This window comes from Pteropus vampyrus, unplaced genomic scaffold, assembly GCF_000151845.1.
Source record: "Pteropus vampyrus isolate Shadow unplaced genomic scaffold, Pvam_2.0 Scaffold22, whole genome shotgun sequence".
Taxonomy (NCBI): Eukaryota; Metazoa; Chordata; class Mammalia; order Chiroptera; family Pteropodidae; genus Pteropus; species Pteropus vampyrus.
In genome coordinates this window covers 13,527,099-13,541,568 of record NW_011888803.1, presented here as the reverse complement: position 1 = coordinate 13,541,568, position 14,470 = coordinate 13,527,099, and the positions used below count along the sequence as shown (strand labels likewise).

Sequence of the window (14,470 nt, the reverse complement as noted above, 5' to 3'; positions counted from 1 at the left end):
TACTTCCAAAGTGACTCAGAAAAAGTGCCTTCTAAAAGACTACAAAACATTAAAGTAAAAATACAAAGAACTAAATAAATGAAGTGATGTTCCATGTTCATCAAAGACAGACTCAATATTGTCAAGATGTCAGTTCTTCTCAACTTGATCTATAGATTCAATGCAATTCAACCATAATCCCAGCAAATTATTTTGTGGATATCAACAAGTTGATTCTAAAGTTTTAATGGAGAGGCAAAGACCCAGAATAGAATAGCTAACAATATTGAAGGAGAACGAAGGTGGAGAACTGACAATACTTGACTTCCAAGACTTACTTTAAAGCTACATTAATCAAGATAGTGTGGTAGTGGAGAAAGAACAAATGGATAATTGGAACAGAACAGAGAGCCCTAGAAATAGACCCACATGAATAAAGTCCACCGATCTTTGATAAAAGAGTAAAAGCAACACAATGGAAAGAAGACGGACTTTCAACAAATGGTGCTGGAACAACTGGATATCTATGTGCAAGAAAATGAATGTGGACACAGACCTTACATCCTTTACAAAAATTAACTCAAAATGAATCACAGACCTAAATATAAAATGCAAAATTACAAAACTACTAGAAGAATACATAGGAGAAAACCTAGGTGACTTTTTAGCTACGACACCAAAGGCACAATCCATGAAAGAACTAGTAAGTCAGACTTCATTAAAATTAAAAATTTCTGCTGAGAAAAATACTGTCACAAGAATAAAATGACAAGTCACAGCCTAGGAGAAAATATTTGCAAAAGATGTATCTGATAAAGAATTGTTATTCAAATATCAAAAAGCTCTTATAACAGTAAGAAAACAAACAACTCAAATAAAAAATGGGCCAAAGACCTTAACAGATACCTCACAAAAGAAGATATATACCTATGGCCATGCCACCCTGAACATGCCTGATCTCATCTGATCTCGGAGGCGAAGCAGGGCCGGGCCTGGATAGTACTTGGATGGGAGACCACCTAGGAAGACCAGGTGCTGTGGGCTTTTTTTAAAAAAAAAGATATATAAGAAAAAGAAAAAAATATATATGGATGGCAAATAATCATATGAAAAGATGTTCCACCTGATATGCCATCAGAGAAATGAAAATTAAAACAAATATGAGATACCACTACCCATTAGAATAGCCCAAATCCAGAACACTAACATCAAATGCTTGTGAGGACGAACTCACATTTATTGCTGGTAGAAATGCAAAAAAGTACAGCCATTTTGGAAGACAGTTTGGTGATTTCTTATAAAACTAAACATACTCTTACCATATAGTCTAGAAATCATGCTCCTTTGTATTTACACAAAGGAGCTGAAAACTTATGTCCACACAAAACTTGAACATGGATGTTTATAGCAGCTCTATCCATAACTGCCAAAACTTGGAAGCAACCAAGATGTCCTTCAGTAGGAGAATGGATAAACTGTTGTATATTCAGACAATGGAATATTTTTCAGCACTAAAAAGAAATGAACCATCAAGTTATGAAAAGACATGCAGAAAACTTAAATGCATATTATTTGAGTGATAATGATGTGTCCATGTAGGCTCATCACATGTAATAAGTATACCATTTTGGTGGAGGTTGCTGATAATGGGGGAAGGTATGATTTATGTAGGGGCAGAGGGCATATGGGAAATATCTGTGCCTTCTCCTCCATTTTGCTGTGAACCCAAAATTGTTCTAAAAGTCAATTAACAGGAAAAAAAGTAAATATAAGAAACTAGGTGTGTACTAAAGAGAAGCTAAGGCACAAGCATAAATCTCATTTAAAGGGCAAAACAGAGCTGCAACAAGGGCCATATTACAAAAATCTTCCATTAAAGTCAAGCTAAGTGGATATAGAACCAGAGGTCATTTGAGTTTGACATTTAAAGGCTATCAGGCAAAAATGTCAATTACAAGTATTTTCCTATATAATTAAACAGCATAGCATCAATCACATAACTATTACCCATATAATCCATTCGTCTTTTGTTCAGTCTCAAGTGTAGGAGGCAATGCAGGGAATGGACTCTCTTGGCAATCCTCTCCTTAGGATTTAAGGGAGGCACTGATGATTGACCAAAGCATGCTTTCCCATTGAATTCCTTCTCGGTTATCACACGTCAGGAGGCATATAGGATGAAATCAATATTTGCCATTCCAGCTTGAGAGATTCCCTCATAGTTCAGGAATTCTCCAAGACCGATAATAAAAAATTTGGAAGGGAAAGGTAAAATAAGGCAATGCCAGTGAGTGCCTGAGAGTAAAAATGTACTCTATTTTTTTTTCTTCTTTAGCCCCTCAGCCAATTAAGGCGCATTCTTTCCTAATCATCCAAATTGCTCTGTTTACTCTTCTTCTTCCCACTCAACAGAACTCTAGTCATAGAAGCTCCATGGTTTAGTGTTGCTCAAAGAAAACAAATGACACTGCTTGGGTGGTGATTAGCTTCGACTGCTCCAGGGATATTTATAACTCCCATTAAGAGTTTTTTTGGCCTAAATAATATGCTAACATCTACAATAGAACTGTTTCATTGTCTGTTGACTACTTTCTCCCACTTTCACTTGTAGATCTCTAACTCTTTCTATCCCACATCCCCACCCAAGTCTTCCTGCCTAAAATTATCAAGGTTCAGGACCATGCAGCTGTCTGGCATTTGGTCCTAACTGGGTCTGAATATCACTGTAGGGAAGAAAGTATGTATAGATAGTGATTCTCAATAGGATTCTTATCCTAAATGGCTAACCTGCAAATGCAGAGTATATCCCATAATTCAAAAAATTCCTTCAAAATAAAATTATGAACTATGATATCTATGGACTATGCTGGGTATCTTAAGCAATACAAAGAATCGGTTCCTAGTCTTAAGGACCTTACAATTTAGTAGGAGGAAAATGTGAGTTCTATGAGCTTTACAAATATTAATCTTCATAAGAATGATGTAGCTACTCTATCATCCCCATGTTATAGATAAAAATCTTGAATACTAAAAGAATAAGTAATTTGCTCAAAGTCACATAGTTTATAAGTGGTAAAGCAGGAATCAAACCCGGACAGCATGGCTCATAAGAACTATACTGTTGCATCGTATTGTATGAGCTGCTACAGGAAATTAGAGAAGACAAACTTCCTGCTGAGCCAATAAAGAAAAGCTTCAGATTCAGCTGGGCCTATAAAGATCGACACTGATTGTATGTAAAGGCATTTGAGGCTAATCCTATGGATTTTACTCAGGTATTTTAACTCTACAAACCTCTTCCTTTTTTCTTTCCTTTTGTATGTTTTCCTTTTAGCAAATCCATCCTCTCTCTTAAACCCTGTCTTGCAATCATACGGCCCCTGCCCCTTTCCTTGTAAGCCTTCTTTAAAGAAGTGTGCATTCATCATTTCCAATACCTTATCTCCTATTCAGTCATCAACCCTCTGCCTCCTGGAATCTGCAGGCATTACTGAAATGCCTCTTGCTAACATCACTAGTTACATAGGACTGCTAAATTTAATGGATATTTTTCAGGATTTTTTTCCTTTTTAAAGTAGAGGAAAAGAATCAGTATGAAAAGAGAGCTTGAAAGAAACAGAAAACAGGAATAAATCATGAAGCAAAGCCTTGATGAGAAAAAGAATGGAATCAGTAACATAGAGGATACTATATTAGCAATGAGGAGGCAGAGAAACGAGAGCATATAAAGAAAATAATGTTGAAGAGATTCTGCTGGATCCCCTCAAATCATTTCAGTGAAATTATCTACTAAGGAATGAGGAAAAAAGTCAACATGTATCACATGGTCAGTAAGAAGCAGAAAAAAACATAAGCACAAAGTTGAGAGGAGACAGAATGAACTAGAACAGGGCCAAAGGAATGCAAAGAAAGCAGGTTTTGATGTTAGACAAATCTAGGTTTAAATCCAAAAGTACATGAGCCAAATGAGTCTCTAAACCTTTCTGAGCCTCAGTTCTACCATCAATACATACCCAGGGATGCTGTGAGGCCTGAATTAAATAATATAGCTTGTCTAAAGTGCTAATCGTCTTATTTGAAAACTTTACCCTAAAATATTCAGCAACCCAGGCACAGAAAAAAAGGGATGACACTTACAAAAGTGGACATGGTAGGTTAAAGGAGAAAGAATCTGGGATTATTAGAGAGGACAATACTGTAACTGCCAACTGTAGAGCTCAAAAAAAAAAAAAAAAACAACAACAAATTTAATGAGGGTCTGCCAATCTAGAACAGAGGTAAGGTAGAGACGGGAGGTCAAAATGAGGTCACAAAGCACACTAAGGAGTAATAGCTGTAGATGAGATAGAGGTTGTGGTCAGAGACTGAAAGCTCTTATTTCAAGATCTTGGAGGTAGAATTGTTCCAAATAAGAATGAGGTCTAAGTATGGCTGAATCAAGGGGTATCAAAATGTAAACATTATTCTAAATCATGCAGACAATTTAAGATAGTTTTATGAGAAATCTCCAAATATATAACTTGATAGTTTTTGAGAAAAACACTAAGAGTTAAAATTCAATCTATAAAGAAGGCAAGGGGAAAATTAAAATATACTAAGTGCCTATTATTTGGTAGGTTTTTTTATAATTGTGATAAAATGTATGACACAAAATTTATCATTTTAACTTTTTAAGTGTATTGCTGTGGCAATAAAGTATATTCACATTGTTCTGCACCTATCACCACCATCTATCTCCAGAACTTTTTCATTTTTCCACATGTTCTGTTAGGTGGTTTTATATACCATTTCATTTAATCTTCACACAACTTACATTAACTTTTTATAGTGCAGGAATCTGAAGCTTAGAGAGGTTAACTGACTTCCTAAGGTCAATAGAGCTAACAAATAGTAAATCTATTATTTGAATTCAGGTCTTTCAAGGTCTAAGCTCTTTCTACTACATGCTGCCTCTAATTAAAGTCAGAAAAAGACACCAAAAAGTTGAGGATACCTTTGCATAAACCCTTTCATAGGAACTGAATATACTTCACCAGCTATTATTTTCCTCTCCTTTGTTTCATTTTTCTGACTACAGTAAAAAAAAAAAAAATACATTAAACGTTTCTAGATATTGTATGAGTGAATTTAAGACTCTCTCTGATTCTCAGTCTACAAAATGAAGAATAGTACTTGACACTAATATAAACTGAATTTAACGATGGAATAAAAACTTCAATATAAAACTTCACTTGGTTTTTGCTATGAGCTTTTTCAAAAAGAATAAGGCAGCAAGTACACTGCTTTCTTTTCTATCCTTTCTTAGATGAAATTCAAAAGCTTTTTGTCATTTTTCTTCGCTCCAAGTATCTTCCATTCCTTTCAAAGTTTATGTTGCCCTGGAGATAATTCTCAATTTAACTGCAATAAGCTCAATTTTAAAAACAAAAATCATGTTAAAGAATACCTTCAAGCTTGTTCTTCATAAACGTTTTCATATTATTTTCATTAAAGTATAAATTAGATGAATAAGTTTAACTTTAGCATAGTAAATCTAAAAGTAGAAATACCATGCCAAAAAACCTTGTGTGCATATATGTACACACATGTGTGAAACACTTAGAATAGGTATCCTGTATGTAAACTAACAGAAACAGCAGGCTACAATTACCACTGTAGTGGCAATTTTTCAAATATATTTGAGACGTGTTAAAACCTGTTTCAGAAAGATTTTACTCTGTATAGCAAGCAACGGAGGTTCAGGAAGAGGTTATAGAAGTTGTTCTGCAGAGGTTTTTGGCTTCCGCACCTCTGAGATTATACTGTTTATTGCCAAGAAATATGTGTGAAAATCCCCTACCCTGAGCCACATGATGGCGCTTTTAGCTCTGTCAGCATTAACCATTCACCTCAATTTGAGCTTTTAAAAAAATCATAATTTGATTCTCAACATTTGTCCTTCCTTCTTAGTTTTAACTCCTGATTTTTAAGGTTGCAATTCAAGAAACTTCCCTCTTTCAAAGATCTGTCAGAGCCTACACTCAGCCAAATGGAATTTATAAATGCAACTGTGTGACTATCTAAATAAGCACATTTAGGAACAAAACTGTATGTGGTCTGTTTCTGGCCACCAAGTGGGTAAAAAATTTCTAACTCACAACATGAGAAGCATCATACTGAGTCATGACCCAGGCCATCTAGGTCAATGTTTTGGCTTTGACAGGGCATCAGGAGACATTTTGTGAGAAGTACTACTGCTCTCTATGACATTAAGAATATACTCCAGATATTATTTTCATACCTTAATAAAAATGAAATTAGAAAACCTCTAAGGCCCTTTCTGACTCCAAAGCCTCAACAGAAATATGAACCTAGAATTCATGAATTTGTCTCAAACGTTCTTAAATCTATTTATATATTTTTACCAATGAGATAGTGAGCTTATTATGGTATGAAACAATATCTTAGAAATTTTAAGAGACACTATAGGTTTTTGGGTTTATGAATCTGATGAATAAATTTATATAATGTAAGAAAGATCAAACTGTCAAATTTAATATTCTTCTTGCAAATGATGTGTAAGATCATGGTGTCCTGGCAGATGTCAACTTCAAGTTGTTCTGGACACAGTATAAAACATTCCAGCTTTTTCTTCATAATTTAAGAACTTTGATCCAATCCTTTATCAGTCTTTATCTTTCAGACTGAAAAGTTCAAATTCTTTAAGTCAGTAGCTTTTATTCTACATTCTCAAATGAGACAAATTTCCCTACAAGGACAAAGTAGTAGTATAAGTTTCCTTAGTCTTAGACCGATAATTTTAATTTTTATCATTTTTATACATAAGACATTTCCTTACCTAGAAAACGTTCACTATAGCAGCAGTGACTAACTGACTCAGAACTGTAAAACATTAGAACTAAAGGGAATTAAGAGATTAAATGCAACTTTCTACTTTACAAATGAGGAAACTGAGGCTTAGTGTTGATAAGACTTTCCTACAGTAAAACAACAAAAAACCTAAGCTAGATCCAACAAAATAGTGCTCTTAAAACTATAGATCAGGACCAACGAATTAAGTGGGCTGCTACCAGCATTTTTCAAAAGCAACAGAGTACAAAATATCAGAGGTTTTTCATGAAGGATAAGTATTATTCCATAAAACTTCTGTTTCAGTTTTATGTATATGTTGGATATATGTAAATGCATTTATTAGTGATTAAAAATTGTGGTAGTCATTGCAATAGAATATCTAATTCTCTCAGGGCATTTTAAAATTTATTCTTATTTTTATATTATGATTATTAATAAAACTAATATTAATAAAATAACTGTAATTTTAAATATGTAATTTTTTATTTATTGATGACTCACTTTAAGCTAATAAAAATATCTCAGCATTAAATACTAAATGCTGCCATTTAAAAAAAAGGCCATTTTTTCCCCTTTCAAATAGGTTCTGAATGTTGTACCCCTCGTCATATGTGAATAGGCTTTCTTTAAAATATCACATTTCTGTTGAGCTTATATGTACAATTGCTAGACAACCTTTTTAAAAAGAATACTGAATTCTAGAATTCTGATCATTAGCACATATAAAATATCACTCTCTGTGAAAACACAGTGACCTCTAGTGGATTCATTAAACAAACTGACATCCTATCTACTTCCAACACCCAAACCTACTCCTACAAGTTTATTTTTTCATCTCAGCTGAAATAACATTGTAATAAAATAGAATAAAAACTCAATGTTTTTATTCTAATTTACATTACAGGTCCCTATTAGAATAAGTATCAACTGTATTTGTTTTGCCATCCCGGTGAGATTTAAATTTAAATTTACAGGTTGGGCTTTATACATGTGTGTAGCCTGCCAGGCACTAAGCACATGCTACATATTTTGAATGTAACTTAAATTGATTAGTTTAGATTAGGGAAACCAAGGCCATTTCATTTTTTTTTTTTTTTTTTTTAGTAAATAAAGGCATATAGATAATGTAGAACTTCAGGAAACACAAACATAAAGTGACAGGCCTTCATGTTTTAGGAAAAAAGTGGGTGTTCTAACAGAGGAAAGATTTTAGGAAAAGGTTAAAGGGAAGAACTGTTCTAAATTAGCTAAAGGAAGTAACAATAACTATATCTGAAGAAAACAGAGATAACAGAAAAGATGGTTTGGTAAATGGTTTTGAGGTAGTTGAAGCAGATACGAGGATTGGCTAAATGAGAGGACTAAATTTAAGTAGAGAAGATATCTTTGGAAGCAAAGTTAAAGATAATTTAAAGAAACACTAGTTTTAACAGTGGGAAATAGAACATGTTGCTGACATAGGGCTAAGGAGGCGATGGGCAGCTCTGGTGAAAGAAATATTAAGAAAGGAGAAAAAGAGTGATAGTTTAAAAGTTACTCTCAGCTTCCCAGTCAACTTGGACAATGCTACATACAATATTTTTCTTGAAACAAGAAAGTCAGATAGGCTGATAGAGAAATGATGAACAATTTAGTCTTCTTTATGTTTAATTCAATTAACAAAGGCCATAGGATGGTATGTTTTACATATTCTAAACCACACACTATTGGATCATCATGCAAAAGCGTCTGCTAATATACTATCATCAATACAACTGATGCTAGTTGAACTTACAGTAGCACCATATAACCCTGGGCATAAAACTAAGACTTTTGGTTTTTTTTTTAGGCCAAGATCTTTAGTCAATTTGCATCTCATTACATTTGTTATTAACTTTATTTAGCATAGATAATTACACAAAATCCTATTTTACCACAAATGACGCTGCCTTATTATAATATTCTATCAAACATGAATTACTTGGGACATTATCTCATTAATTTAAGCCTTTGTTTGGAATTTCTAGACAATACGGTTTAATTATATAACAATTTTTGTTATTTTTTAAATATTACTGTACCATTTACCTTGCAATAATAAATTCTCTCAAATTTAGTAACTACTAAAATACTGTAAATGTTTAACCATTTCTCAAGAGGCAAAATCTCAGGAATGTTCATACACTTTTTGCTAAAAATGACTCTCAACTGGGACTCTTTAAATTTAAAAATTATAGATTTTTAATAAAGGTTCAATGAATTAATAACCTGAACTTTTTAACCTTAGTACATAGTTTCCTAATGACAAAGTGAGTTCAACTGGATTCCAAGATCTAGTATCTTTTAAAAAAAATTTAACATAGTTATTCCAGGACTATTATATTAATAGAATTAAAAGAAATAACTGGCAGAGCAGGAAGCAAAGTTTAGGTTTTGCGATTAAAGCTAAAACTACAAATAACATGTATATGCAATACTTAATAGCTATGCTTAAAAAGTAACCATTTCTTCACAATTAAAATGGATACAGTGGTAACATACTAAAGAAAATGACCTATTCTCTGCATATCTCAAACAGCAGAGAGAAATTTTTAGAATACATGAACAAATGTATACATAATGATTTAAATTACCTTTCTTCTTCTCGAACCCATACTGGAGTTTTAGGAATTTGTGCTTGGAAAAACTTAGACGCTTTATAACAAAAATTGCTGCAAAAACACTGAAAAGAACATTTTAAAACTAGCAAATTATTGTTTTTCTTATAGTGAAACACAATTTATGTACAGGACAGTATAAAACATAAATATGTAGTTCAAAGAAAAGAATGAAAACCCATGACTCTATAATTCATTGAAGCCACTGTGTGCTCCTTCCCAATGCACCACTCTCCACATTCTCCAAAGGGTAACCACTGTCATAAATTTTGTGTTACTCATCCCTTTGCTTTCCTTTAGTTTTTGTGCTACTTGTACACATATCCGTGTAAAATCTATCATTCAATTTTGCCTTTTAAACTTTGCCTAAATAAAATCATAGTTATATATATTCTTGTCATCATTTTTTTAATTGTTTTTGAGATTCATTCATATAGTTGTAGCTTATTCATTTACACTGTGTATTATATTCCATTGAGTAAACTACCTTTTATTATTTATGGATAATTGAATTGTTTCTCATTGTTTTGATATCACTGCAATGTCACTATGAATCTTTTTATACAATTTTTTAAACTAAAGAAACTGTGGCAAAATACAAAAAAATTTAACCATTTTTAAGTGTACAGTTCAGTGGCATTAAGTTACATTCTCACTGCAACCATCACTACCATACATCTCAACTCTCTTCAAATTTTGAAAACAAACTCTACATCCATAAAACAATAACTCCCTCCTCCTCTGACACTTCTTCCACCTCTTCTGACAACCACCATTCTACTCTGTCTCCATGAATTTGACTACTCTAGTTACATTTAAGTAGAATCATATATTTATCCTTTTGTGGTGGCTAATTTCACTTAGCATATCTTTAAATTTCATCAATGTTGCAGCATGGGTCAGAATTTCCCTCCTTTTTAAGCTGAATAGTATTTTATTCTATGCATATACCACATTTTGTTTATCCAACTAGGAACATTCATAAACATATGAACAAGAATTTCCTTAATATATACACTAAAGAATAGAAAGGCTTGGTCATAAAGAATATACAAATCTGATAATGCCAAACAACTTCTCAAAGAGATTGTCTGACCAGAAGTATAGAGTCGCTAATATTGTCAGATTTTTATAATTTTGCTAATTTGGGGGCTATGAAAATTTAACTCAGTGTGTTTTTGCTATTTTCTTGATTACTGATAAGATTGAGTATCTTTTCATATACTCATTAGTCATTCAAGTTCCTTCCATAAAATTTTCTATTAGGCTATTTGCCTTTTTCTTATAGATTATATATTCTAGTTATGAATCTGTGGTCAGATATGTGAGAAATACAACTCCTGATTTGTAGCTTATATTTTCACTCTTTTCTGAAAACTTCTAATGACCATTTATTTTAATGTAGAAAAATTTATCAATTTTTCCCCTACAGTCTGTAATTTTCTATCTTATTTAAGAAATTCTCTCTAGTCCAAGTTTATAAAAATATTCTCTCTTACTGTCTTTGAAAAGGTTTGTCTTTTATGCATGGATCCCTAAATAGACTAAAATTGACCTTTGTATGTACTCTGAGATAAAGGTCAATTTTCATTTCTTCCATATAGATAACTAGTTGTGTTGGTACTATTTATTAATCCATCCTTTCTTCACTGATCCACAATATTCCTGTTGTTATATACCAAATGTCTACACTTGGTGATTGTTTCTTCTTTTCTACTGTTATACAATTTACTTGCCTGAATTTGTTCCAATATACACTTTTGATTTTTAAATGTTCGAGTATTAATTAAAGCAAAAGCAGAGTTTTTTTAAACACCTTGAATAAAATACTTATAAATGAAAAACCTCTAATGTGACTGTTTTCTAAAAGGCAAGATTTTTAAACAGTTATTTTTAGAATTGCATTTAGTATAATATTAAATATTAACTGCCAAACTGAAAACAGTCTTTAAACTTACCTTTCTTTCAGTAATATCATAGACTTTATTGGTTTTGGTAGAAATTTTATATTTCTGTTTTGGTACCTAAAGAAAAGAAAGCACGGCTTACAAAAGAATTCAAGTAATAAATTTGAACTTATGTTACAAGATTGAGTTATCTATATAACATATCTTTGGCTAACCCATGTCATTAGTTCAGGACCTCAGTTTTACTTCTTGTTCTTTCTTGTTCGAAGTATTTCATTGGATATAAAAATTCAAAGTCTATATTTAAAAAAATTACTTACAATTCCTAGCTTCTTCTGACATAAGGGATAACCACAAAGCTTGATAATAGAACGCTCATCCACGACATCTCTGTAGTGAGCAGGTGTGATAAATTTCCCCTGTAATGAAATAAAAGGGGGCATTCCCCACCCCCGGCCAGATTATTGGAAAAAGTTCATTTATCAGCTCTCTAGGCCCCATAGATCTCATCTGAAAACACAGGGATAACAATAGTACCTATCTCAAAAACAATAGTACCTATCTCATAAGTTTGATGTCAGAATCAGAGGAGAAAATAAAGAAAAAAAACTAAGAAAAGTACTCAACACATAGTAGTACTCAATGTGAGCAATTATGTAAAAAGAACAAAAAACAAAAACTTCTGCCACAGCAGACTATGCAAATTTGTAGATTATACAATTCATGAAATAATTCTGAGGCAGGAAGAAGAAATGGTGCTATAGTGATTGCAATACCAAAGCAAAATACTAATAGTATATATTACTTTTTAAAAAATATTCAAAAAAACCACATTAAATATGATATAATTTTACCTATTTTTAAAGCACAATCTTAAAAAACGAAGTATATCGAAGGTGTCATTGTGACTTACACTCCTAAACAAATTTTTGTGCAAAATCTTCCAGCTTCGAAAAAAAACTGTACAAGAGAATGGTGACATGATAGTTATAAGCTAACACAATATTTTTATGTTGATATCTTCAGTTCAAATAACCTTAAATCTTAATATTATTTTTGAAGTTTTTGTTTTTGAATGGACTGAAAAACTTTTTGAGAGTAATATAAGGTATTTGTTTCAAACGAAGCATTTCTGAATTGTGTTTATCTTCTTTACAGTCATTATGTATGCAGATTCTGATGCAGTTACTCATGTAAATTTAAATATTGTCATATTTATATTCTTGTTTTGAAAAATCTCTGAGCCACACTAAGAATTATTTTTGCAATAGAAGCTCTGAGTTTCAATTTTCCATTTTTTTCTCTTAAGGATTATGAGAATATAACAGAATTTCCATTCAAACTTTTACTCAATAAAGCTGTTAGGTGAAAACAAAAAAAAAATTAATGCATTTTATAATTCTATTGTTATGTGCTAAATCATAAAGGATCTGTATTTCATGTCTTTAGAATATCCAAATTAATGAAATTATATTGACAAAAACATTAATCTTCTGTTACTAAAATAGGACAACATATAGAATATGGAAAATGACATTGGGATCATAAATGCAAATGATGAAAATCGAATTAGATTAGCAGACTTGTTAAAACTACTACTACGGGGTAAAATATGTATGTTATTTTTCATTAGTGTATTTAAAATCATTATGCAAGGAATGCATAATTGATTATTTTAAAATGCATGAATTATATACCATGATACCTGCGAAGATTTCAATAATGCAAGGAAGTTTCAGGTTGCACAGATTTAAAGAATTTATACTACAAAAGTAATAATTTCTCAACACATACACATTCCCTTAAGAATTCTTCCGTAATATTTTCTTCTAAAAGCTGTTCAACAATATGTAGAGCTTTTCTCTCAAACTCAATCTTCTTTCTCATAGTTTCTTCCAGTTCTTCTTTCCTAAAATTAAAAAAAGATTATTCAAAATTTAAAAATTCTACTTTTAAGTTTTATCATAGCTAATTGTTTTAAAATACAACACTAACAACTATTTTGCTATTTAAATTAATATTTTTAATGCTGTTATTTTTGATCTAATACTTTTCAAAAAGGAAACAAGCTACTTGTTGCACTGTACACATAGAAAGTCTGCTACAACTAGATTCTTTGATTTCCAGAACTTAGAGCACAAGGAAAAAATTCTTAGAGAGAAGAAAATGAGGTGAAATTTTTTAACCAGTTAAGAGTTTATATTCTATTGCTTCTGTGTGTATCTAAAAAGGGAGGCTTTTTCTCTTAAATCCTTAGAAAAAAGAAGAGATTAGAGAGGAAAAATACAACTTTGGCTGTTCTTACAAGTAAAAATTTATTAAGTCTCAAAAGTCAACGGATGGCGAGTTTGACAGGACAGAGTCATATCTGCAAAGAAGTGTTTGCTTACTTTTGTTGTAAAGTCTTATTAAATAATTACACTGACATGATTGTGTGGTTTAGAAAAACAGCAATCTTCCTGGAAGGGCTGGTCCTTATCATGGTACCCATGGAATTCTGTCAGCCTTTGCTTGCCCCACACATTATGTAACAAAAAAGTACAGGCTGTTAGATCAAACAATGGCCCCAGGACAGTGGTTCTCAATTCCAGCTACATATTAGAATCATCTGATGAGTTTTTTTTTTTTTTTTTTTAAGATACTATGCCCACGTTCCACTGCAGGCTCATTAAGTCAGAATCTCTGAGGCTGGGGCCTGGTTATTGGTATTTTCTTAAAAGTCTTCCAGATAATCTTAGTATGCAAGCAGGGTTGAGAATCACCACCATAGGACCAAAGATATCAATTATTTTGATGATGCATTTGCTCTTTTTCTGCGCTGGTTTCTGCTTGCTTATTAGAATAACATTTGCTGGCCTCTTGGGCCTTGCCTCGGCCCTCATATCTGGACCTGGAATGTACTCACCATTTCTCCCTACATTCACTGACTTCCAAAACTTTACACTCCAATTCCTTGCCCAAAGCAATATGTTTTACAAAAACAATTTGAATAACTGACTGCCAAGTAGGAAAAAATAAGGACATTAAAACTTTAAGGAGTTCTGAAGAAGATGGACTAGGTAAAAGCAGGGTTCGTCTCCTCCCAGGTCTGCATTG

The 14,470-nt window shown here is 32.3% G+C and overlaps 1 protein-coding gene and 1 pseudogene across 3 annotated transcripts in view; one reads left to right on the top strand and one right to left on the bottom strand.

Moving 5' to 3' along the window:
- RPAP2 (RNA polymerase II associated protein 2) overlaps positions 1-14,470 on the bottom strand; it is an 86,686-nt gene that overhangs the window by 59,155 nt on the left and 13,061 nt on the right. For all 3 annotated transcript variants that reach the window (XM_023528107.1, XM_011355644.2, XM_011355645.2), the window contains 4 exons: positions 13,169-13,283; positions 11,695-11,793; positions 11,426-11,491; positions 9,444-9,532 (listed from right to left, as the gene is read on the bottom strand). In XM_023528107.1, the coding sequence (XP_023383875.1) occupies positions 9,444-9,532; positions 11,426-11,491; positions 11,695-11,793; positions 13,169-13,283 (369 nt within the window). The remainder of the gene's footprint in view (positions 1-9,443; positions 9,533-11,425; positions 11,492-11,694; positions 11,794-13,168; positions 13,284-14,470) is intronic.
- Positions 905-1,023, top strand: LOC111736840 (annotated as a pseudogene).